The sequence below is a fragment of the Durio zibethinus genome, chromosome 6 (genome assembly GCF_047325235.1).
Source record: "Durio zibethinus cultivar Kanyao isolate XHJ-2024 chromosome 6, ASM4732523v1, whole genome shotgun sequence".
Lineage (NCBI taxonomy): Eukaryota > Viridiplantae > Streptophyta > Magnoliopsida > Malvales > Malvaceae > Durio > Durio zibethinus.
In genome coordinates, this window is record NC_143167.1 from 27401636 (window position 1) to 27429165 (window position 27530).

At 28.5% G+C, this 27530-nt stretch overlaps 2 protein-coding genes across 2 annotated transcripts; both read left to right on the top strand.

Moving 5' to 3' along the window:
* Window positions 1-10712: 10712 nt before the first annotated feature.
* Window positions 10713-11793, top strand: LOC111284399 (protein RGF1 INDUCIBLE TRANSCRIPTION FACTOR 1-like). Its single transcript, XM_089763358.1, has 4 exons — window positions 10713-10724; window positions 10821-11066; window positions 11194-11334; window positions 11437-11793. Exons 1-4 carry the CDS (start codon window positions 10713-10715, stop codon window positions 11791-11793), a joined length of 756 nt encoding a protein of 251 aa, XP_089619484.1.
* A 9778-nt stretch (window positions 11794-21571) lies between these two features.
* LOC111285111 (uncharacterized) lies at window positions 21572-26406 on the top strand. Its single transcript, XM_022874365.2, has 9 exons — window positions 21572-21833; window positions 21921-22129; window positions 22596-22777; window positions 22871-23155; window positions 23239-23297; window positions 23406-23442; window positions 23571-23642; window positions 24832-25156; window positions 25705-26406. Exons 1-9 carry the CDS (start codon window positions 21716-21718, stop codon window positions 26074-26076), a joined length of 1659 nt encoding a protein of 552 aa, XP_022730100.1. The 5' UTR covers window positions 21572-21715; the 3' UTR covers window positions 26077-26406.
* Window positions 26407-27530: the final 1124 nt, after the last annotated feature.

Genomic DNA, 27530 nt, shown 5'->3' on the forward strand with positions numbered 1-27530 from the left:
TGCTTTGTATAGTTTATATTGTAATTTTTTTTATTTAAAACCACACTCATTTGGTTCTCCAAATTTTTTATACATGGCACATTTTACATGTTGTAGTTGGATAAATTTTTAATTGAAATATTATCTAGAATTTATAAGGCTTAGTAATGATCCGATAGTTTTTTGTGTTGTTTCTAATTACACAAATTTTAAATTTAAGTTTTGGTTTCTTTGAATTTTTAAATTATAATTCTCATTTGTTAAGTTTATTTAATTAATTATAAATTATGATTGATTACGGTATATATGCATTATACGTGTTTCTTTCTTTAAAAGAATATACTTGTAAATTTTAGTTATTTATACATAATATATGTAATTATATATTTAATATATAATTATTATTTTATAATAAAAAAAATTATTCACATTTAATGTAGTTAATAACAAAAATTAATATATATATATATATAAAGATTAAATCATATATCATTTGGAAATTGAGACAATACAATTATATTTTCTACTTCAAAAAATTATAATAAAAAAGGCCACGTCTGAGCTTGGAAATTTAGGTTTGGGTTTTCTCTCAATTAATTATCCAATACACACCCAACTTCTAATGATAATTACCTTCGAAAAAAATTTTTTTTTTTACTTTTTTAAAGTTACAATTATAATAAAAATATTATATTATATAATTAATTAAATAATCAATTATTAAATCATAATTAAATTACAATTACTGAATAATTAACTAACAAACTAAAATATAACTATATAATCAAATTTATACATAGTAAAATTTAAACCTAGAAACTTTTTGATGAAGTTGAAAGAATTTAAAAATGCAATAAGATATGTTATAGTTTGTTAGCTTGAAAATTTAGGTTTAGGTTCTTTTCTCTTAATTATCCAATACCCACCAAACCTTTAATGATAATTACCTTCAAAAAATCAATTAAAATCTTCAATTTTTTCTTTTTTTAAGTTAAGATCATAATCTAATAGTATATGCATATAATCATTTGAATAATCAACTATTACATCATAATTAAGTTATAATTACTGAATAATTAACTAACAAACTAAAACACAATTGAACAATCAAATCTACATACAATAAAACTTGAACTTAAGATCCTTTTTGATGAATTTGAAAGAATTTAAAAATGCAATAAGATATAAAGATAATGCAGAGAATTAATAGATAAAGGGAGAACAAAAAAAAAGAATTAAAATAATTTTTAATATATAAAGTCTTAGTTAAAAAAATGGGGTTTAGAAAAAATAGAAGACGTGTGGATATTGACATAAATAAAAACATAAAATTATATTAAACACTCATTTACTATATGAATTATGTTATTTTTATCATATTAATATTTAAAAAATTAAAATTCGCAATCAAATACATATAATTTCATTTTGGCAAATAAATTAGTTTAAAGATTAACTATGTTTACAATCAAAGCTGGTGTGACTTTATTAATAAATAATTATCCTTCATTTGTTAAAAAGCCAAGTCAGTTTACACTTTAGGGCCAATTCATATAGGTATTCCACCCCTACACGAGCAATAAAAATTAAAAATTAAAAATAGAAAAATAAAAAATAAAAAATAAAAAATGAAAAGGGAAAAAATTATAGAGATACAAAAAAGGGAGGAAAAAGAAAGAGAGAAAAAAAAAAGTGAAGGGGTCGATTGACCAATCGTTATCTGACAAGCTCAAGATGATTAATCGCACGATCTACCTCTAACCAAGTAGATAAACACCAAGCCTACTTAAACAAATCAAATTAGTGTTGCTTCACCTATTTTGAGGCAAATCGAATTCAATAAAAATAAAAAATGAAAAGAGAATAAATTTGGGAGAGGGAAAAAAGGGAGAACAAGGAAAGAGAAAAAAAAAATGAAGGGGTCAATTGGCCTATTATGACCTAGAAGGCTCAAGGTGATTAATTGCACGATCTACTAGCTCTAACCAAGCAGATAAACACTTATCGTACTCAAACAAATTGAATTGCTGTTACTTTACCTATTTTGAGGCAAATTAAATTCAATAAATTTAAAGATTAAATTTTAATATTTACATTTATTTTTATTTTCAACCAATGAGTATATGACTTTTTTATATATAAAAAAATAAAAGTCAAATTATATAAGAGGTCTTTGTACTTCATAAAAATTTAAAATTTAGTCCATGTATTATAATTCATACAAATTTAATCTTCATATTATTTCAATTTGATAATCTTAGCTCAATTACTAATTCCATTAATTTTTTGCCTTTAAAAATATTGACGTGATGATTGACTTGATAACATAGGGGATGACTTTGCTAATGTGTTGTTAACTTGCTAACATAGTAACTTGGATATATGAAATCAATTATTAAATTATGTAAATGGTCTTTTACTAATACAAAATTTGAAATTTAGTTCTTATACTTGTATGAAATTTGAAATTTAATCTCTATACTTATGCAAAGATCTGTACCCAACCTACAAAGTATTGTCTGTTTTGACCCAAAAGTCTTAAAATTTTATCTTACATAAGATGCCTTACAAATTTGGATTTAAATCTTTATATATATATATATATATCATAACAAAACTTTAGATTATCTCGATGTGGCATTGGAGTGTTACAAACTTTTCTTGTTAAAGCATGATGTCTCCCCATCAAACCTAACACAAAATATACAGATCCACCGAATCACAACAAATGTTAAGCAAACCTAACACAAAGCACACAATGATTACAAGATTACACCAGATGTCGAGGTTTTTTATGCGGCTTCCATCATGTAACACTTAACTCCCATCTAACTAATGATCGTTCTGATATCATTTGCAAAGATATGTACCTAACATGTGAGATATTGTTAGCTTTGATCTGAAAGTCTTATAATTTTATCTCACAAAAGATGCTTTACAAATTTAGGTTTAAATCTCTAGTTATATATCATAGCAGGTCTTTAGGATTTTTTTGATGTGAAATTGGGGTGTCACAAACTCCCTTCGTTAAAACTTAGCATTCTCGTCAAGCTCAACATAAAGCACACAGATCCATCAAATCACACCAAATGTTAGGCAAGCCAAACACAAAGCATATACAAATCATAGGATCATACCAAACATTGAGATTCTAGAGGTGGCTCCCACTATATAGCATTTAGCTCCTGTAGGATTTTAGAGGTGGCTCCCACGATATAGCACTTAGCTTACTTCCAACTAGTAATTGCTCTAATACTATTTTTTTATTATTATTAAGATACTAAAAAATTTGAGTAATTTTTTGCTTAAATTTCAATTTAGCACATTAGGTAAGTGACTTAGTATCTTTTCAATTTTTACGTCCATAAAAATCAACCTCAACATATTTAGAATTAAAATATATAACATATATTGTTTTGTCCATTTATTTTGTAAATCGGGTTAAGCATGCAAAATATATTTGTGATTTCTTTGTTATGAGCTTGGAATATGGTTTGATATTATTTTTTATTTTTGAATATGATTTCATAATAATATATTTATATATCCATCGTTTGTTGGAATATGAAATTTTGCTTTGGAATGATTATGGAATTTATTTTCTATGGATTTTGTTTTAAGAAAGTTTATAAATATTGAATTTATATATGTTGGGCAATTTGAAAATATATTTTAATTTTTATTTCTTAGTATAACTATGTTTTAACCCTGCCAATGGGTTTAATTTTTGGCCATGTCGACATGTACTTTGTGATATTGATATTCGTTTTAAATTGTGCTATTGGTTGAAAATATTGGTTATTGTTCATTATACCAACGGTGAAATGCTTCTATCTCATTGCACTAAAAGAGTTACTTTTGTCCTATTGCACTAAAAGGGTTATTGTGATATTTGTTCCGTCCTATTATATTAACGGGTTAATTATGATTTTTAGTGCAATGATTTAATTGCTTCTGATATACTTCTATCACATTGCATTAGAGAAAAAATTTTGATTTTAACTGATGCCATAGTGATTAACTGTAGTCGTAGTATATTACGAAAGACTAATAAAATTTATAATTTTTATGATATTTAATTTCACTTTGTGATCTGAGAATTTAGTTGTGAAAATATGTTTGTGAATACAAGATTACCTAAAATATTTTCAAATCATTTAGTTAATGTTTTAATCTAAATGTTTTGTGGCATGCTTAATTCAAACGAGTGGATGTCGATTACTTACTAGGTCGTCGATACTCAATCTTTTAATTTTCTTTACTTTTTCAAATTCCGATATTGGTATCTTGGAAAGTTTAATTTTGACAACTACTTAGATTACCATGATTAGCATTAATTCTAAAATATATTTTAGTAAGAATTTTAGTATATTCAACTAACTTGCAAAGAGTATAATTTTGTAAACTTGAGATTCTGTAAAATATTATTTTGGAGATTTTGATTTAATTTGATATCCGTTGCCTTGGATGCTTGTGAGATTCATCTCATAAGTATGTGGCATTGTTACATCCTAAATCTTCGGGTTTGATGCGTGACAAATTTACCCAACCTGAGAGGTGTTGTCCCTTTTGACCCCAAGGGTCTCACAATTTTGTCTCACAAAAGGAGCTTCACATATTTAGTTTAAGCCTCCATTTATAAATTATAGCAAATCTTTAAAATTTCTTGATATAGGATTGAAGTGTTACAAACTCTCCTCATTAAAGTTTAACGTCCTCGTTAAAGCTTGACGTTCCCGTCAAGCCCAACATAAAGCACATAGATCTATCAAATCACACCAAATATTAGGTAAGCCTAACACAAAGTTCACACAGATTATAAGATCATATCAGATGTTAAAATTCTAAAGGTAGCTCCCATCATGTAGCATTTAGTTTTCGTAGGATTTTAAAGATGGCTTCCATGGTGTAACACTTAGCTTTCATCCTATTGGTGATCACTCTAATACTATTTGTAAAAACTTGCATCCAACTTATAAGATATTGTCCTCTTCGACCCAAAAGTCTCACGATTTTATCTCACAAAAGTGTTTCAAAAGTTTGGATTTATGCCACTACTTATATATCATAGTAGATCCTCAAAATCTCCTGATGTAAAATTATGGTGTCACAAACTCTCTATGTTAAAGCTTGGTGGACACAAAGCACACAAATCTACCAAATCACACTAATCATTGGGCAAGCACAATACAAAACAGACACAAATCATACGAGACGTTAGAATTTTAGAAGTGACTTCCATCGTGTGATACTTAACTCCTGTAGTTTTTAGAGGTGACTCTCACGATGTAGGCATTTAGTTCTTGTCTAACTGATAATCGTTTTGATACCATTTTTGGTAACCTGCACCCAACATGTAAGATATTATCTATTTTGACCTGAAAGTCTTATAATTTTATCCCACAAAAGGCACTTCACATATTTGGGTTTAGATGTTAACATATATATTATAGCAAAATTTTATATTATCTCGATGTGAAATTGAATCGTCATACTAATTTTTTTTTTAAAAATGACAAAATCATATAGAGTTAATACAATAATCACAATTAAATAGTAAAAATGTAATAGGACTACAATTTTATTGCAAAAATCAATTAATAGTGCTTATGAATTGAATTAAAATTTAACTACTTAAATCAACAAAACAATTAATAGGAGATATCATGTAATTAATTAAAATTTTTTAATAAAAATATAATTAATAAAAAATTATAAAATATATTTTGAAGATCTATTGATAGAGATTCCTTTTCTCTTTAATAAAAAACTAAATTCTAATATCACATGTAAAAGAAAAAAAAAGACTTAACTATTTGATATTTATGTGTTTTGTTTTTCTTATTCTTTTTGATAAAAAATTGCTTTTATAGAAAAAAAAAAAAGAGAATGTGAAAATAGTAATTATCAAGAAATTGGTCAAATTTTAAAATCAATTTATAAATTTATGGTTAACAAGAAAATTTTTTATTGAAAAAAACTATCAACTCTAACCTCCATTGACAATGAATGTTACCAAAAAATGTTTCATTTAGCTCAATTCAGTTTTGTAATATTATAATCTATTACAATATAAAAAGAATAATATTCGCACAACACTGTTTAAATTTTATTTACGCGTAAATATATAGCCTACAAAGAGAAAAATTCTTATTTATTATTATACGATATTTTTAGTTAACAATAAAAAATTACAATCAACATACAAATTACACTCATAATATTAAATTTAAGAATTGAATCATGAAAAAAATTTTCAAAAAAAAAAAAAAAAAACATTAGAAAGAAAAATGGAAAGCATAAAAGTATTAGTGTATAATATAATTAATAAACTCAATTGTACCACTTCTAATAATAATTAAGTAGTTAAACTGTTAATATTTCAATTTTGTTTTAAATTCTTATTAGTATTAATATATGAATTGAATTAGAAATTACTTAGTCAAAGATAGCATAGAGTAGAATTGCTAATTGAATATTGTATTATTTCTCATAAATATTAAATTTAAAATAATTTAAAATTATAAATGATATTTTAAAAATCCAATGAACAAACATACATATCCATTTATGTCGGTTCAAAAAAATTTTCATATCTGTGTTTTTATGTTCTTATATTGATATAAATATAGATATAAATTCTCAATTCTCAATTTTTCTAACAATATGTGACCTGCACGAGGCGTTTGGATGCAGCCATTACAAGTTCTGAATGGGAGAAATAAATATATAGCAACAAAAATATAAAAGAACATATCACCTATAATTATTACATCATAATTTATAATTGATCATAATTCAAAATGATATGAGATCCATAAAAAATTTACATGGAGATACAGTAAATGAGAAATCCTCAATGGTGGACTGTCCTTGTAACTGGCCCACTAAAATTTTCAAAATATCTTATAATTAGTTTGTTTTTACTGTTTGGTTAAAAAATTAAATTAACTTTCATATTAAAATTATTATTTATTATTTTTATTTTTATCTTTAAGTTAATTTTATACATTGTAATTTAAGATGAATTAAAATTACATTATTATTTATCTATTTATTGTATTTAAAATCATGATTCACAAACTCTTAAAATCAACATATTTATCATAAATTTTAAATCACACTCACTAAATTAAAAAAAAATAAATAAATTAACTTTTTGCTTTCCACCAAATATCAAAAGTGTTTTGTTTTTCTTTTAATTAACTATATTTATTTTCTTATATTTTTGTTAGTGTTTTAAATTTTTTTTATTTGATGAAATTTCAAATGAATTATAGTAATTGCATGAATTCTCATTTTCCATTGCTTGTATTCTCATCTTCCTTGAAATACTTGTATTCAACATATATGTGATAAACATGAATATGAAATTCATATAATCCAAACATATTCAACACTCATATTTGATAATCACTTTCGAATTTGATTAACATAATAAATAAAAATATATATTATATAATTTTAATTAATTTGTTGAAAATTCAATGTCAAAATTTATTATTGCGAATTCAAATATAATTTTTTATTATAATTAAATAATTACAAAATTATAGTTAAAATAATTATAAATAAAATGCACTCAGCCCTACAGCGCAAGCGGTCAAGCGCCCGCACAAGCTTTTTACAGCTTCTCTTTAATTACGAATCCCTACCACAAAAAACAAGCAACTTTTCTGGAGCTCGTGGTTTTCGCCTACAAGACAATCCCAATTGCAAGCCAATATGAACCCTTTTAGATATATATATATATATATATATATATATATATATATATGTAAATCTTGCAAACTAAGATAATTAATTGTTATGTCTAACTTTATCATGAACCTATATATATTTTTGTTAGGAAAATAATAATATAATGTCTGTTAGATTGTACGTGCATAATTAAAAACATATTTTTCTTTCATAAAAAAACTTTTTTTTTTGAAAAATTTGAAACGAGAAGAAAATTGGCCTTTAGACATCTAATTGATCAAAATTATTGTCTAGGGTGAAAATGGGACGACATAAAATTGGTTTAAAAATGGGATTAGCATTACATTAAGCAAAGCCTAGCTAGGTAATTATATATCAAACTCTTATTATTAAAATTAAATATTAAATATTCTATTAATAAATCATATGATTGTTGGTCTAGTCAATTATAAATCTAAATAAATTTAAATTTTTTAAAGAATGTTAAAGTATTTAATTGAATCTAAATTTTAATTCAATTAATTTATATAATCGCTTTTAAAAATTAAGAGATGTTATTCAACAAATTTAATATTTAAAATTTAATATTTGTAATTTTTTCCTATTTTTAAACTATTATCTCTTTTGTATTAAAAAAATAATTAATTAAACCCTTTTTTTTTCAAATTTTTTAAAGAAAAAATAAATGAGTACTGGCAATTGTTTCCTGGCATGCTATGATTGATGACTAACCACAAGATTAGGAGTTTCAAATTAAAATTGAAGGGCAAAAGAGGAATTGGATTAAAAAAAATTAGCAAACCCCAAGATTAGCTCTTGGGTGGAGCTTAAAGGCACAATAAACTAGGTGACCTCAAAATTAGTAAAATTAATAATCCTAAATTAAGGGACATTGAGTCTCTTAACAAATTAGTGCTTTAATGAGTTGTGTTTGTCTGTCAATTGTTTGTTAGAAAACCACATTATTGTTAAAGCCACATTGCTAATCCTGGTAAGTGGAGTAGTTGTGTTGCCATGTTTGAATCCCTAAAACCGGGTTTCCTCGTACATGTCTCTGTTTTTGGCTTGTATTCATCAGGCTGAGTGATTGCTGCAAAGAAAGTAATAGTACCGGCCAAGATACATGGCATGTCTCTTATGCTATTGAGGTGGGTTTAACTTATGCTATTCTACCAACTTTTGATTTGTATGAAACATAGAAATATTATATTATATCTATATATTAAGTTATTAACTATACATTTCATGTTTTCATTTAGTATATAAATACATCATATCATATCAATAAAAAATCGAAACTAACTTTAATTAGGAGAATGTGATATCAATATTTGCAATTAATTATTATTATTGAATTGAAAAAATTCAAACCCAAATTTTTAAATAATACTAATACACGTAATATCTTTTAAAAATAAAAATTGTGACTCTAAATAGGAGAGAAATTTCTAGTATTACTACTAATGATGAACATTAATCCCTTCTCATAATAACACCACAAGAAAAAAAATGTAAAAACAAATAAATACAAGGGCTAATTAAAGTCAACATTTGCAAGAAGAACATAATTTGAATTATGTGATTGGATACTCCTCACAAATTAATCCACATTAGACTTCCAAAGTAAATAGACTGCAACTTGGCTTGGAGCGATGGATGGGGGGAATCTTTATTTTCTTTCTTTCTTTCAAGTAACTACTTCTTGATTTGCCACTATTTCGGGTTATATATATATATATATATATATATATATATATATATATATATAGAATATTTGCCACTCTTATTTCTTTCTATTATGGGAATATCTTAATGTTCTCTCCAAATTGTTGAAAAAGTCAAAACTGAAAATTTTTACAGTGCCTTTTTTTTTTTAAAGAAATTTGCACTTCTTTAATTCCATGTGAAAGAAATTTTTTTTTTCAAGTTAAAGGTATGAAAAACTAGATCAAATTTAACTATATATATTTTATAAAAAAGACAGTTCAAATCTCCTTCCAGAAAATAAAGCAAAACAAAAAAAAAAGTCTATTACTGTATTAGAGTTTCATGCCCTTTTGCCCTTTGGGTATGTTGAGAGTATATATACTCACATTCCCATCCTGTGCAGTAGTTACTTAGCTTTGAAGTCATACCAGGGGTGATAATACGTTTGGAAAGAATGTGTAATGCAAAAAAAAAAAAAAAAAACCTTTATAGCCAGAAAATATATGTCATCTTTCCAAGAAAAAGCTGTGTTTTTTTTTATAGTAAATTAAAGGCTGTTATTTTTTTTTATTGTGGTTTTTAAACTACTTGACCGACTTCTAAAGATCAGACCTGTACATGTATATCCTTACAAGTTGCTTTAATTTTTACCTATGTTATATAATTATTATAAAGAATTAAGCTTAAGCTGACTTTGATAAACCAATATAATCTCTTAATAGTACTGCAAATATGAAGTTTCCCAAATCATTTTTATTTTATCAAGAATCAATAGTCCATTAACTCAATTAATGTTAGACTCACAAATTATAACATAAAATCTTAAAATACTAGGCTTAATTTTGTTTAATTCAGATTTCCAACAAAAGAGAGGCTGCTCCAACCTACTTCACCCACCAAGGGATGATCAAAGGAAAAAAAAAAAAAAACTGAGTACTATCAAAATATAAATGTTAAATGCAGCTCCTTCAAGAAGAGCTTAGTAGCAATAAGGAGCTCTTAAGCCAAGGAGATAGAAAAAAATGTTTAAATTAGCCTAGAATGGGAGACATGGAAACAGTACCCACGTTCTCCTCATATCTTTCTTTTATCTCTCTTATCTTTTCCCGGTAACCACCCATAGGCCATATATATAATAAGCCCAACTATTGACAAAATGCTGTGTATATATCTCTCCAAGGAATAAATATATACCCTTCCCTTTCTTGTGAACCTCCATAAATACTCTCATCACCATACCCTTTTCCTCTCTCTGCTGTTAACTCCACTGTCTTGATAACTACTACTGATCAAGGAGAAGGCTCCATCCTTAATATCAACTGTTTATGGTGATCATGGTTTGTGTCATTTCTCTATCAAAATTCTTATGGTTTTTGTGGTTTATCGAACTCCTGGCTTAATTGGGATATTGTTTTTTTTTTCATGGTGCTTAGGGAATTCAAAAGCCTGCATGGTTGGGAGCCCTCTACACACAGAAATTCTTCGTGGGGTGTTCTTACCATGAAACTGTGAAGAAGAATGAAAAGAATGTGTATTGTTTGGATTGTTGCATAAGTATCTGCCCTCATTGCATTCCTTCACATCGTTTTCACAGGCTGCTTCAGGTTCGTCGGTACGTCTATCATGATGTTGTCAGATTGGAAGATCTTCAAAAGCTTATAGATTGCTCTAACGTTCAGGTTTGTTATTTATTTCACAGAAGAAACAAAAGATCGATGAAGTTCAATTTTGGTCTTGCGCAGTTTGTTTTCTTGTAGAATTCAGTTCATAGTTGCTAATTGATGATCATGACCTTAATTGGATTAGGCCTATACTATAAACAGTGCTAAAGTGGTGTTTATCAAGAAGAGACCTCAAAACAGGCAATTCAAAGGGGCTGTAAATTACTGTACTTCGTGTGACAGAAGTCTCCAAGAACCTTTTATCCATTGCTCTCTGGGGTGCAAGGTACAATATAATAAATATTGACTTGAATTTTGACTTGTTAAATTAGCTTAAGGAGTACTGCTGATCATCAATCAAATGTGTTTAACCCCTTAAATTCATCAGGTGGATTTTGTGCTGAAACACTACAAAGACCTCTCTCCATTCCTAAGGACATGCAACACTTTAACACTCAGTCCTGACTTCCTGATTCCACAAGACATGGGAGACGATGAAATGACAAACGAGACACCACATTCAACAATAGTGGACAGTGATGAGCCAATGAGCTGGTCTTCAGGGTCATCAGGGTCATCAGGGTCAGAGAACATGAGCATGGCATACAGTTGTGATCAGATTGTGAGGAAGAAGAGAAGTGGGCTATATTTGTGGGGGGGATCAGCTAATAAGATTTCTGATGAGGACATGGCTACCAGCATCAGTAGAAGAAAAGGCATTCCCCATAGATCTCCTCTATGTTAGAAGATAAAAAAACTTAATTAAAAATTTTTTTACTACTAGTTTAATTTTGATATTTTTGACTGAATCATTAATTTCGAAATGCTTTAAGCTCTGTCTCTCTTTCTCTCTTTATCTTTCAAATTAATTTAGTCACTTGGTCGGGTGGTTTTGTCTTAATGGCATCACGTGATTCCCAATTCCAAGTTAAGTGTTTGTACAATTTTTTAGTATTTCTGTTTAGTTTCTCATTACTATATGATGATTACTTTTTATTTATTCAAGCCATGAATTGAAGAACTCTATTGTTCTATTCTTTTGACTCTCCCACATATAAACAGTACATTTTCATACTTAAATTATTACCTACTAATATGGATGTGAAGGGCTATCTAATTTTTCTAAGGCAAAAGGAAAATCTCTATCAATATACTAGATTCATAAATCCAACATATAACAAAATATAATATGATAATTTAAAATTATATCCAAGGCATTCCACAATTTATCCAAGGCTAACAGCTCCCTTGGAAGATATGAAGGGAAGGGCATGAAGTTTTCTTTTATTATTATTTTTTTATTATGATTAAAGTTTAAATTCTAAAATTTCAATCTTGAAATCAATTTCATTATTATTGAATTAACAGCTCATGAATGAAGTTTTCTTTCGTTAATTATATCAAGTTGATGATAAATAAAATCTTTGTCACCACCCTCTCTGTCTCACGCTCATGATGGATGGATGTTAAAAAATTGTTAATACAATGGAATGGAAGATTAAGGGGCTTTCATTTATTTCTTGACCATCCCACAATTACTACAGACAACAGCATCGTCTTCCCTCGAAGAGAGTGAGTCTAATTTAATTTTTTAGTTTAAACCTGAAATTTTTGACCAGTCAAACCCTATCATGCTATTAGCAAGCTTTAACGAATAGAAAAAGCCTCTATTAAAAAAGCATAGACTAGTACTAGTACCTAGGAAAAGCAAATTACTTAAACAAGTTATTTTGTTAGCAGGGACCAGTTCAATCTTTTAAGTGAATAATTAATTAAAATTAAAATTCAAAATCAGAATAGATTAATTGATAGAAATGAAATAATAGATCAATAGTATAATAGTATATACTAATAAATGTTAAAATGATTATCATAACGTCTGATTAAAGTATCTTAGATACTAGTTATTTATTATAATGAATTCATTTTTCATATTATAATTCAAAAAAAATGACAAAAGATGATATAAAATGAGTTTGAAGACTATGATTGAAAGTTGTTATATAAATTAACATGAACATTTAATAATCAAAGTTAAATAGTAGAAATGTAATACGACTTTAACTTTGTTTCAAAAATATATTAGTGTAAAGATGTATGAATTGGATTAAAATCTAATTATTTAAAATGAATAAAATAACTAAAGAGTAAGATCAAGTAATTAACCAAAATTGTTATAACTAATAAAAAATAATTTAAAAATGACTTTTATTTATTTCTTCTTAACTTTCTGACAAAAAATTTATTTGGTAGAAAAAAAAAAGAATGTGTAAAAATGGTTATTAGAAAGAAAATATTTTTTTATTTAAAAAACTATCAAGCCAAACCTTCTTGACAATACATGTTATCAAAGAATTTCACCATTTGACTTAATTCACTTTTCTAATAGGCTAAAAAAATAATGAATTTTATTACTTTATTTAGATAAGTTCTTTTTTTTTTCACCCAAATAAGTTTTTAACATTTACTTTATATCTAAATAAGTTTTTAAATTTTAATTTGTATTTAAATAAACCATTAGCTTTGAATTTATACCTAATAAGCACTTAACATAAAATTAATTTTTTATTTGAAATAAGAGTTTACTTGAATACAAATTATAAAATAAAATTTTATTTTTGTATAATAAAAATGTAAAAACTTATTTAAATAAAATGATAAAGTTCATGAGCTCTTTTAGTATTTTAACCACATTGAATTGTATAAACATGTGAAAAAGATCAATATTCACACATAATTAGAACTTAGCTAGTAAATCTAATTATTGCCGAGTAGAATTATTAATTTATTACAAAGATAATTTTTTATAAATATTAAATTTAAAATAATTTAAAATGATAAATTATATTTTAGAAATATAATGAATAACTAATATCTATTTTTATATTTATACATTTATATGTATTTTATATCATAGTTTATAGATAATAAACACATATCTCTGCGGTGGGGAATTTGGTGATGGAGGTCAGAAAGATGCTAAGCCACATGGTGGGTTGGTCATGCTCTCATATTCACCGGGAAGCCGATGAAGCTGCTCATAAGTTGGCAAGAATGGCTGTGGATAATCTAGAATACTCGACCTGCAATGGTGATTATCCACAGCATATTGCAGATATTGTACTACATGAAAGGCCATCTTTAAATTAATTATATTACTTTTTCTCAAAAAAAAAAGTAAACGAATATGAATTTCAGCTATTTATGCAAGGTTTATAACGCGATGCCCACTTGGACTAAAATCATTTTACGGCTACGAAACATTAAAATGGTGGGCTCATTGAGGGTTTGATTGAAGCCTTTGATGGACCACTCTCGTGGGAGAGAAATATAATCAATGGGCCTTATATCCTACTAGCTCAATTGCAAAAATTGGTAGATTATGGTCTGCGTAAATCATGAAAAATAGGCCCAGTGTTGATGTCACTGCACTGAGCTTTGTTTCAGAGGCTGAAATTTTCAGTATTCTCTTCAAATATTTCAGCCATGATATATTGATATGTGTTGTTGTTTTTTTGTTTTTTTTTTTCTTTGGCACATACGATCTTAAATTACGAGTGAGAGATAGTCCTCTTCAATCTTGTAAACCTCACGTCACTGATTAAAAACCTCCATATTAGAGTTTTTTATAATATGAAAAATTTTAATTTCAAACAAATTGAGTTTTTATAATATTAAAAAATGTAAATCTTTATTCTTAAATTAATTATTAATTAAAAAATAACTTATTAATTATAATTTTAAATATATTACTAATATATAGTAAAAAATATATATCAACATGCAAGATAGGTGACAACAAATACTACTCTCACAAACTCTATTAGCTCAACTTGAAATTAACACACTTAGCGTACCTCATGCCTTAGGCTTTAGTGACATATAACCACTAGTCCCAATTTTCAACAGTTGAATCAGATTAAAGAAAACTCAAAACAACAATAGTTAACTAGACATTGCTGAAATGCCGATCTATGAAATTTTGAATCCAACCAAAAAAGAAATTGTTTAAATGCCCAGTTCTGGCAATTATGTTGGATTCCAATCCATAGAACTTGGATGCTTGAACCTAAAAGCTTTCTGAGTGCTATTACTGCTGTATATTGAAAATTGTATACATCCTTTTCAGACATGAATCTGAAGCACCATAGGACAAGGAAAAATAAATAAATTAACTACTGTGATGGAATATATATATCTTATTATCCCTGTTCCTTGTAAGAAATGTAAATCTAATTGGCGGGATACCCCGCGAAGTGCCAAATCACATAAGGTATTAAGGGTAAAACCTGCTGACAAAGCCCATTTTCTCTTTCAAATCAGCAAGGGGCCCTAAGCCAACAATTCTCTAGTGGACACCTATCTTTGCAGCTCTCTTCCTTGATTGGCCACCTTGGCATTGCTTTCTTAACTCTTGTGCTTTCTTTTTTCAAACTTTTTCTTTCTCCTTTTTGAATTCTTCCTTTGCGTCCCAATCTGATTCTGATGCAACATTTCATTGACTCTCACGGAAGTAGTTAGTCCAGAGATCTCTTCCGAGGAAGATCAAAATTCTCAGGTATCCCGCTGAGGCTGAACAATATTTTGGTAAAAATTAATACTCCAAAACTTTTAATGGTATATATTCTATATAAATAGTTGTATAAGAATTTTTTTTGGGCATAAATTTGACATATAAAATATCAAAATTCCTAATGCAATATCAACTTTAATAAAGAATTTATTCCAAAGCACATCCAAAGGCGCAACCACCAAATAAATAAAATAAAATAACTCTAGAAAATGAATAAATAAAAAGCAAGCAACAAAAATGAAAATTCTTCATTATACTTTTTAAGTCATTACAATTAAGGAAGTACACCAAGTTCCCAGTTTGTCATTGGACTATGATTATATGCTATGTCCTACAAATTGTTGTAAATAATATTGAACTATTATTATAAAAAAATAATAAGTTATTATAATTAATATAGAAAAACAAATAATTAAATGCCATTTTCAAACTTCATGTAGAATCAATTCACATTTTTGCATGGCTAGATAGCATAATTAAAATCACTACTATTATTTAATAGCAACAACCCTAAGATTATGTATAGTGTTCATTGTCAACCACACATTATATTAAAATATCTATCACATTATATATCTCCATTCTGCACCTTCAAAGTTATATTGGTAAGTCAAAAGGAAATTGATAATTTGCCTAGCTTAAAAGTCCAATAAATGCATTAAGCAAACAGCAAAAATATGCTTCCAGGCTAAGTTTTATTGAGAAATAAAATCTAAAGTTATCATTACCTACTCCAATCAAAATCTCCAAGCCTTCTTGGCTAATTGATAGATATTCCATTAATTATGTTTTTTTTTTCCCCAACTTTTTCCTTGAATGTTCAAATATAGAGTACCTTTGCAGCATTTCCAGACAACCCAGCTGGCAGGAAAATGTTTATAAAGTAAACAGCCATGTGTATAACTCCATGATTGCTCAAGAAAAAAATAAACAGGTTTTTGGTGAATGCCATTTGGAGCAAGAAACCCAGTGATCATGAAACAGCAAGGTCAACAGTGGCCGGTGCTTGCTTTCGTTTGATTGGGTTCGGATTTAGAGTTGTCAAAATATTGAAGCTTACTGTTCATGTGGTTAGGTTGTCTATTTTCCAATTAAATGCCTTAAACCTTGTTGCTGCAGAGGCGGTGTATACCAAACATTTTGTGTCTTAAGCTTAAATATTCCATTTTCATCAGTCCTTGAAGCTTCAAGTTTTTATTTGATTGGTACAATGGGGATTAATAAAAGCCCAAAGTAGGCAACTGAAGGAGTTTTATTCTACCTGCACTAGATAAAATAAATGAGGGAAAAAATATGTATCTATTTTAATTTTTTTAAGATATATTAACAGTTGACAATTGCAATAAACTTGTTGATCATATTCATTGATTGAACTGCCACAAAAATTAAAATCGATCATGTCATAGTCTAATTTCAAAAATTAAGCTACAACAACCACATAGCATCAAAGCAATGTCAATTGTTTTTTTTTTTTTTCATTTTAGCCTTCTTGATCTAATAAAAGTTGGACCCAATTTGATTAACTATATCTTTTAAGATCTCTTATTTTTAAAAAAAGAAAGGTTTGAACGTAGTAACGCCCATTGACAGATACGGAAACTTGACGAGCGGATGTGAATAATATCAGAAAAGTATTGGTGTACATTAAAGGTAGTTCAATAGGTATATATTCTGTTGATAAAATATTAAAATTTTAATTTTAATAAATAAATTTTAAATTTTAACAATTTCAAATAAAATTAACTTTTAATATGAACAATTCCAACCTTGTGGGTAGTAAAGCATTGATGGTTTGGTTTCTTTAACTTGATGGATTTGTTAAAGAGACATTTAACTGATTTAGCATAATTTTACAGGATATAAGCTATTCAGTAATCAACCAACCATTGCCACACAAGTTACAAAGCTTTGCAACATATCGGAAGACAAGGTTTGTCTTAGCTTGCTATGGTCTATCATCATGATTATATAAATAATTTATAATTATTATATTATAATTAATTAATTATAATTTAAAATTATATAAAATTTAATATAAAATTCATATTTATAAATGATGAAAATTTTTATAATTTTTTTATGATTAAATAATTACAATAAAAAATTATAGGCGAATTTTCACCTGTTACCTGTTTGCAGTCAATCCATATGACAAGAAAGTTCATGGGATTTGCTTTTCCACTTGTGAAATATCTTTTCCTTTCCATTTTGGGACACCACAGTACTAATTCTATTTCTAAGTACCCAAATGCAATTTTTTTTTTTTCATTCATTGAGAACTCCATAGAATTGGCCCTTAGATGACATAAGAGAGCATTCCATCAATTAAAAATTGAGAATTTATTTTGGAATTTCAATCGAGTTTCAAGAAAGATGATAGTATGTGAGATTATGGATATGCTCATTGTGAAACCTGATATGTTTTCATTTGTTATTTTCAAAGGGATTTTGAAGTGGAAAATTTGACTCAAAAGTAAAAAAGGAAAGTGAAACTGAAAATGAAGAAAAAGTCACTATGGTCATGATAGTCTTAGCTCAATTGCCACTAGCAGCAAAACTTGGATTCAAAGTCAGACTTTATGCAAAAAATTGCCCAGTCTTAAATTATTTTGTCCCCTCTGTAATGTATAGCTTTTGATTATGATGAGAGAATAAGGTGTTCCCAAAAAGAATTTTGAAGAAAATATAAATGTAAACCCCACAAGTAAAACAGATCATGTCAGCAGTCACAACTCACAATCAATCAAAAATCGAAACTTCAAACCCTCATTACTCTAAAACCCAATCAAAATCTAACAGACTAATAATAATATATAATACTTAAATTACCCAAAGAGGCCTAAAGGGTAAAGGCTAATAAGTGAAGCTGATGAAAAGAGATTGTGGGAAACGGAGATGGTTAGACACGTTTCAGAATGATTGACAACTTGAAAATTTGACAGAGAAAACCAAGTCTTTTGGTCTTTTTCTTTTTCTACGTTTTGTTATAATAAGTATTCTTCTAGGACCAGCTAAACACGTTTTGTTTCAAAGCCGTGTGCCCAGAATCTATGGCGGTCCAATTGATAAAGAAAATATAAAATATAAAAATGGGAAATGCATTGAGATCTCTGTGGGCTTGTTTTTTTTGTTCCTTTGTCCTTTTCTTTCTTTTTTTTAATGAATAAATCTGCTCTCAACAACTGCCCATTTTCTTATGTGTATGAACTACCACGTATTAAGTTTACTGTGGAAAGCTGTAAAAATAATTGGAGTACACCGTGTAGAGGTTTAAATTAATGTTTTGATATTAAACAAAGAGAAAAACCAAAAAGAAACTAGCAAATAATTAAAAGAAAAAAACGAAACTTGTAAAGACATCAATACCCTATTTGCATTTTCGAATTGACAATCTCTGATGGAGTTTCGCTTTATTTTCACAAAAAAGTGATAAAATGACAGATTTTTTTATTAAATTTTACATAAATTACTTAGGATTAAGATGAATAAGGATGGTTGATTTGGTATTTGAGAGTGTACAGTACCAATCACATTTTTCATAGGATTTTAAAATTTTACTTTTTAAAATTATTCTAATATAATTTTTTAAACTCAAATTTTAATGAAAAACTTCCCAAAAGTATATAAAAAAAAAGAATTTTACTTTTTAATACTCAAATCAGCAACAGATCTAAAACATTTAATCTCGCCCAAACATATCACTGTTTGTTAATTATGGTAAAATGCAAGTGTCAGCTTCTTAAGATTCAATGGTTAATGAAATTAGCCAATGAGTTTTTGTTTAATAGACAAGAAAGTAGTCTTAAAATCTTAAATTTTTAGATTTAAATTTTATTATATATAGGTTTGATTATTTAATTATATTATAATTTATTAATTTTTTAAAAAATTAATTATTACATCATAATCAAGTTATAATTATTGAATAATTTATTAATAAATTATAACATAATTATACAATAAAATTCACATGTAATGAAACTTGAATCTAAGACTTCAAAATTCTAAGACTACTAAACCAAAGCTTCTTTAGCTTAAAATTTGTTAATTAATTATTCAGTGATTGTAATTAGATTATAATATAATAGTTGATTGTTTGATTCATTATATATGAATGTAATATTTAATTATGATTGTAATTTTAAAAATTAATAAAATTAAACTATTGTATCATTTTATTTTTTATTAAAATGAAAAATAAAAAATTGGCTATATTTTTATTAAGATAGAATTGCATCCACTAAAATCAAAACACATAGCTATATCCTTATCATTCATTTGACACTTAGTTTTAGAGGCAACTTGCTTGGAGATTTGCTTATAAATGCCTAAATTGTAATATACTATTTAACTAGTATTTCTTCTCTCTTTACATTTTTTGACACCCTCTTTTAGTCTTTTTAATTTTGGTATACAATTTCTCACTTCAAAAATTTTCGATTCAAAATAGTTTTTTTTTTTTTACAACTAATATTTTAAAAAATAAGCCAGTTATTTTTTTTAAATTAATATCTTAAACTACAAAAGAAAAAAATGATAAAAATTAAATAAATAAATAATATTTTACAAAATATTTAAATTTTTTGAATTTTTTTTCAAATTAATACCTTAAACCATGCTGCAAAAAAATAAATAAATAATAAATAAATAAAGTCAATCTCTTTTTGAATACTAAAATAGTATTAAAGATAAATAAATTAATTAATTAAAAACAATCTCTCTTTAAAAAGTGAAGCGTGTAATGATGCATGAAAATTTAAATAAATTAAGTATGCAAAAATAAAAATGAAAGTATGAAGAATACAAACTTTGCATGGAAATTCAAATTGATTAAGTTTGCAAAAGCAAAAACGAAAATATGTAGGATACAAACTTAGCAACATTTCAAAGTAAAAAAAATGTTATCCTCTTCCTCTTGAAAACAAGATAAAAAAAAAAAAAAAACAATAGACACAATAAAAGACAATAAAAAAAAAGGCTTTTCGTGTAAAAATTTTAAGATGATAATTGAAGTAAATTGAAATTATGTCTAAGATATAAAGTAATGTCGCAGGAGTCATGCATTTATGATGGCTAAGAAGAGATGTGAAACGAAAACAAGTAATATATACGTTAGAAAAAAAAAAAATGTTTTGTCATTTAGAAAAGATAGGTAAAGAAGAAGAAAGAGATGGAACTTAATTGTTTTATCTTTTTATTTATTACTGAGACAAAAGTTTACGAAAGAAATAAAATTATTAATCATAAAACTTAATTCAAAATTTTAAATTTTAGTATAAGTAATTTTTTTTTTTTGTTTTCAGATTATGAAATTTTGTATAAAAATAAAATCATATCTTTTTATTTCTTGTATTTAAATTTTTTGCTCATGTGTTATAATTTGTAAGGCACTTATGGCTAATATGTTAGGATAAATTTGAAATACGACACATATCAATTTATCAAAAGGTTAATGTAAAGTCAAAATGCATTTATAACTAATAAAAGAAGTCTTAAACAATCTTTATTAGTAGGTTTATAGACCTTAGATATGTATATGATTCCACAAATACAGTATTTGTTCAGTTAATAAAAAAATTAATAAATTACATTCTTTTTTTTTCTAAAGGGTAAATGGGTCATATTGAAATTTTACCCGACAATAATTAGGTGTTCTTAAATAAAAAGAAAAGCAAAGCAACAACCTCCCCCATAAAAGGCAAAGCGAAGCTTGTCCTCAGCCAAAGCACCTTTAATTAACTTCTAAAAAATGGAAATAAAAAAAAGAAAAAGCACCTTCACCAGTTCATAATCAAGTTTAATTAGAGTTAAGAAAATAAAATGTAATCATCCAGTAAAATAAAAATGCAGAAAATCTTGATGGGCATTTTGGTAAAAAAAAAATACAGATAAGATTTGAAGGGACCACACCCTATAATCAAAACTTTCTTTCCCTAAACGTGAAGCTAACATGTTGTAGTAGTTTCATCAACCGCTTCATATTGCGAACAACTCTCTTTCTTGCTCTCTCTCTCCCCTCTCATAGGAAAAAGGAAGAAGAGAGGACAGAAACAAAGAGAAAAAAAAAAAAAAAAGAGACGAAAGTGAAAACATAATGTTATGTTTCAGATCAAACGCTTATGCCTTGTTTCTTGTTTTCCTTTTCTTTTTGTTTCTTTTCAGACATGAAGTGGTTTCTGAAGCCTCAGATGTCCGAACTTTGCACATCCCAGGTATTAATTTTTTATATTTTTTGAAGTAAAGTTATGGTTATTATTTCCGGGGTTTTTTTGGTATAACTGTTTCTCTTTCTTTGATAGGGTATTATAAAAGTTTTGTCTTTGGGGGGAGAGAGCACAGTGAAGTGTTGCCATGGAGGAAGATAGAAAGGAGGAATCTTGCAGAGGGTAGTGAAGCAGACAACTCATCTTTGATTTTGGCTGAAAAGAGGACTTATAGGAGAGACCCTCTTAATGATTTTAAGAAGTACACTGGTGGCTGGAATATCAGCAATGAACACTATTGGGCTGTCAGTTTCTTCTCTTCTTCACTTTTTAATGTATCTTTTTTTTTTAAAAAATTATTTCGTTCTGGTTTTCAAGTATTTTCACTGTTTATGTCATTTTGGTGCTTTTTGACAAATTGAGATATTTAGCCACGAGTGATGAATTTTCTATCTACTTGTTGGCTGGTTTGCTTGTGTTTGGTTACTTCATGGGTTTTTTATGTACTTCTTGGCTGGCTTGCTTGTTATTGGTTCTTTCCCTTATATTTGATTTAATTATGCTGTCTTATTTTTGTTAATGTAATCTCGATTAAGAAAATTTCTTTTGAATTGAACTATCTTGCCACTCACTTATACTTCAACTTGAAACTCTCCTCAGTCTCTCTTATCTGTATTCAAGTTTTCATATGTCTTGCTTATAAAGTAGATTCTTTCTTTTATTTTTTTTTTCCTTTTGTTTAATATCATTTTTCTATGGCTTATAATGCAGTCTGTGGGTTTTACGGCGGCTCCTTTCTTTGCCATTGCTGCAGGCTGGTTTGTGATATTCGCACTATGCTTGTGCATCATATGTATCCGACATTGTTGTTGCCAACTAAATTCTTACGGCTACTCTCGGACAGCTTATGCACTATCTCTTATTTTCCTCGTACTCTTCACCATTGCTGCAATGTAACTCTCTTCCTAACTTTCTAAGCTTTCAAGATATGTATTTTTTAAATAAACCATATGATTACTCATTCCATATTTAACTTCATATTGCAGTGTCGGGTGTGTTGTGCTATACACTGGTCAGGGAAAATTTCATGCCAGCACAATGAACACACTGGATTATGCTGTTAATAAGGCAGATGTTACTGCTGAAAACCTCAGGAATGTGTCAGATTATCTTTCTGCGGCTAAAAAAATTACTGTCGATTCAACTATTCTATCACCAGATGTCCAAAAAAGCATTGATGATATTGACAAGAAGATCAACTCTTCTGCTTCGACTCTTTCCCGTCAAACAGGCGATAATAAAGACAGAATTCAACATGGCTTGGACCAAATGTAAGTTAAAGCTTCTAGAATCCTGAAATTAGAATAATCTTGGAGTGGGCATCATCAGACTGATCTAATGCTAAATGCTGCAGGAGGTTCGCTCTTATTGTTGTTGCTGCTGTGATGCTCTTTTTGGCATTTCTTGGATTCTGTAAGTTACATTGTTGTTCTGATCATTGCTCCAATATTCTTAGTAATTAGTAATTAGATTATTTCAATATGATCTAAACTTTGGGCCATTTTTGATGACTTGCTGCAGTATTCTCCATTCTTGGATTGCAGTTTCTGGTATACACGTAAGTGAAGTATCATTAACATATATTTGGTTCTATGCTTCATAATAAATTGGTACAACTCTTGAAGTGAACCTATGTTACTTTATTGCACTTCCCTTAACAAACACCTCTGTAATTAATGAATGCAGGCTGGTGATCCTTGGTTGGATTCTTGTTGCTGGCACATTTATTTTGTGTGGAGTATTTCATCTCCTTCACAAGTATGTTCTGCTAAATCCCATGTTTCTCTGTTAAGAACTCATATATTTTTAATTTTTACCTTTTTCCAGCTTTAATAACTTAAATTGTACCTTTCTAAGTAAATTCATTTATGTTTACTCACGTATAAGGTTCTGCTTTTATTCCACCATGCTTGTTTATTGTTCAAATCAGTTCTCGAACTTTTAGCCATATTTAGCCCTTTCTCGAAAAAAAAAAAAAGTTATAAAATTTACCCAGGAATGAGACCAACTCATGCACGGATATGTGTCTTCAGTAATTTAAGTGACTCATAATCAGGTTTAAGACGTATTATGTGTACAAACAAACAGGTTACTTTTCTATTGTTTTTGGCTGAATTTTCTTCCTTGTATATAAGTTTTTTTGGTGTATCAACTTGGTTTATGTGTACAAAACTTCTCTACACCTGAGTTGTATATCCATGTAGTTATACACTGACAACAAACCTGCTGACTAGAGAAAATCTTTCTCACGCCCTTTTTAATGCTAGATAGGATATTTTGGTTTCTGAAGAGGATGAAATGGAAGATGAAATGGAATGTAGAAATTGATAAGGCTTTGCCTAGTCTAGTCTATCTGCCACAACCAAGTTTCTAGAGTTAAATTTTTAGTATATATGGTTTGACTTTCTTCCCATACTTGTATACTGGATTATCTGCTCTTGGTAAAATTTTAGACTTCTTTCTTGATGTCTCAAGTTCTTGTATGGTTGGTTTAAAACATAATTTCTTCTGTTGTCTGTCTTTGTTCTTTCATCTTTTTTGGACTCAAAAGGTTTTCTGTTGCCAACCTATTAATATACATATAATCGATAATGAATTGTTGGAACCCAACGCACTGATCATTCAATATCTTTCCTCTCAAAACAAAAGTCACTTTCTACATGGCTTTCTTCAACTCTCTCTCATTTGCTCATTCACACCTGAATGCTGATATATATATATATATATATATATATATATATTCCTATATCTTTGTTGTTTTCCTCATGTTAGCAAGTTTGACATTCTCTTGTTTATGAAAATGTTAATGGTAATACAGTTTAAGATTTAATTTCTAGGTTTATGTATGTGCTCAAGACTGGTGTTATACTTGGCCAAAAAAAGATGTTGTTACACACATCTTTAATATGATATACTCTCTAAATTAAAATTGTCTCCCTTGTTTCAGTGTCGCAGGAGATGCATGCGTTTCTATGGATGAATGGGTCCAGAATCCCACTGCCCATACAGCGTTGGATGACATTCTGCCATGTGTGGACAATGCAACAGCCCAAGAGACCCTGTTAAAAACCAAGAATGTCACTTACCAACTTGTAAATGTTGTGAATGCTGTCATCAATAATGTCGTTAACCAAAATTTCCCACCAGCATCGACGCCTTTATATTACAATCAATCTGGTCCATTGGTTCCAGTTCTCTGCAACCCGTTTCATTCTGATCTCACAGACCGTCTGTGTGCATCTGGTGAAGTTAGCTTGTACAATTCCTCAGAGGTAATAAAAATAGACTCTTCTTGTAAGTGGAAATTGCTTAGCCATACATAAGTAGGCATGCATCAGATGCACAGTGCACACACATGTAGTGTAAATGTTGAAACCAAAAGCTTAAATAAATGGATTTAGGCTCAATTACCATCAAGAATGAGCCAAGTTGCTCTCTCCTGGGTTCAATTCCCTTAATTCTCAGACCAGGTTCAAGGCACACAGTCTATCTTTTAGGTCATCCAGATGACATAAATTTCATCCAAAAGACTTCTGTGATTAAGTTAATTAACAAGTTCTGAGCACCAAGTAAAGCTGATAAACTTACTAAGGCTAGTTACTGTCAAGTTGTTTAGCTGTGGCTTGTGGCTTTGTTGGAGGATAAATGTTTGCATAAAAAGACTTGAAAGGTTTTAAAATCTGTATTTTTTTAAAGTTTGTCTGCCATTATCCGCGCTTCTGCCGATCCAGAACTTTTTGGCATGATATTTTCAATTTTTCCCTAAATGTATATAACTAAATTAAAAGAAACTCATGACTGCTGTATCTGTTTCAAACAGGTTTGGAAGAAATATACCTGTAACATTTCTACATCCTCCGGGATTTGCACTACACCTGGGCGGCTGACGGCTCAAATTTACAGTCAGATGTCAGCTGCAGTGAATGTCAGTTATGGTTTGTATCGCTATGGTCCATTCCTAGTTAATTTGCAAGACTGCACTTTTGTGCGTGATACATTCACAGATATCAGTCATGATTATTGTCCTGGTCTGCGGCGCTATAGTCAATGGATCTACATTGGATTAGTAATTGTATCTGCTGCTGTGATGCTGTCATTGGTCTTCTGGGTAATCTACGCAAGAGAGAGAAGGCACCGTGTTTATACTAAACAGTATGATGCTAGATCAGAAGGCCTATACAAGGGGCGTTAGTATTCCAAAGCCTAGTTAGCAGGTTGTAATCTGCTCTAAATATCTGGAGTAACATACATTGCAAAATTTTGTACATTATACTTGTTGTCCTTAGGCTTGAATCTTTGTGCAATGCAGTCATAGCAACGCACAAGTTAATTACTAAATTAGTGCTTGGAAGCCTCTTCTGGGAGGAATGACTTATTTACCTCAGTTCATTTTCTCTAAGCATGAAAGTGTCTCTTTTAAAGAGCAGAAAACGATTCTATTCTGTTAATATGAAGCTAGACAATGTTTACAAACAAGAGGAAAAGCTCTTTCTAATAGGATATGGACTAAGAATGTCAGAAACTAGGAGTGTTGTACCCTTGGCTGTTTAGTTTCATTTTTCATTATGCTTATTGGAAAATTTGCATGGGGTTATAAAAATGGTAGTGCTTGGCAGTTGATGAATGGAATGTATGGACTATGGATTCCTACAATCAAGTCTAAAAATTTGTTATTGATGGTATTAAACTAAAAGCCCGTTCGAGAGGGCGATCAATGCGATTTCCATTGCCAATGATCTCAAACTAGCTATAACCACTGGTTTGTGTCATGTGTTAGGAAATTTTGATTTAGGTTAATTTTTGTTTTTTTTAAGTAAATACTAACAAATAACAAAAGCATTAAATCGTGTTGAACCTAGCTTCTTAGCTATTAAGCAATAAGGATCAAGGTTGTTTATGAAATAAGTCGCTAGGTCAATGTTAAGGCCCAAAGAAACCCAGAAGTCAGTTAATTCCTCTGGTGGAAATCACAGGCCATCTCATCAGAGAGTTGATGGACTTCATCTTCATCATTAGAATTTAACGGATTGGCCCAGGTTTCGGGAATCCTGATATTTGGAGAGGAGAATTTGACTGCAACAATCCAATAATCTGCTTGGAAGTGGTAACCGTCATTGAAACATGCATAATATGACCTTCAATTTATGACAGAACAACTTGAAGCCCCTTCGTTTGACCATTTCATGCTATCTTTATGAATCATCAAATCAATTCAATTAGCTACACACCTAGGTTTCCATCCTTGACCGACATAAGCAATTTTTTAACGTGAGATAAATTAGGCAGCAAAATTAAGTTAGGTTTTGTCAAAATAAATGGAGTGGCAAGTAACATTTATGATATACTTATCTAATAGACTATTGCTTAGCTGTCTTGCATCAATCAACATCAGTAAATGAACTGCTTTCTCTGCACACAACCCACGTGTAACTCTGAGTGAAAGTAGAAGTTAGGGTTTTCTTTCTTTTTCTTTTTTTTAATTTTCTTTCACAAGCTAATCCGTAAGGAAAACATTATAGGAGGTGATTTTTTTGTCTGCTTGTAAAAAAATATAAAAATTAATTATCTTTAAAAATTAATTAATTTGTAAATAAATTTAATTTACATATCTTATTATTAAATTCAAATAACTAATTAAAAAAATTA

Excerpts from the sequence above, each read along its gene's own strand:
- LOC111284399 (XM_089763358.1), top strand. Across the intron at positions 11,067-11,193 it reads TAGATTGCTCTAACGTTCAG|GCCTATACTATAAACAGTGC; the intron begins GTTTGTTATTTA and ends TAATTGGATTAG. Across the intron at positions 11,335-11,436 it reads ATTGCTCTCTGGGGTGCAAG|GTGGATTTTGTGCTGAAACA; the intron begins GTACAATATAAT and ends TAAATTCATCAG.
- LOC111285111 (XM_022874365.2), top strand. The coding sequence starts at position 21,716 with ATGTTATGTTTCAGATCAAACGCTTATGCCTTGTTTCTTGTTTTCCTT. Across the intron at positions 22,778-22,870 it reads CTCTTCACCATTGCTGCAAT|TGTCGGGTGTGTTGTGCTAT; the intron begins GTAACTCTCTTC and ends TTCATATTGCAG. Across the intron at positions 23,643-24,831 it reads GTATTTCATCTCCTTCACAA|TGTCGCAGGAGATGCATGCG; the intron begins GTATGTTCTGCT and ends CCCTTGTTTCAG.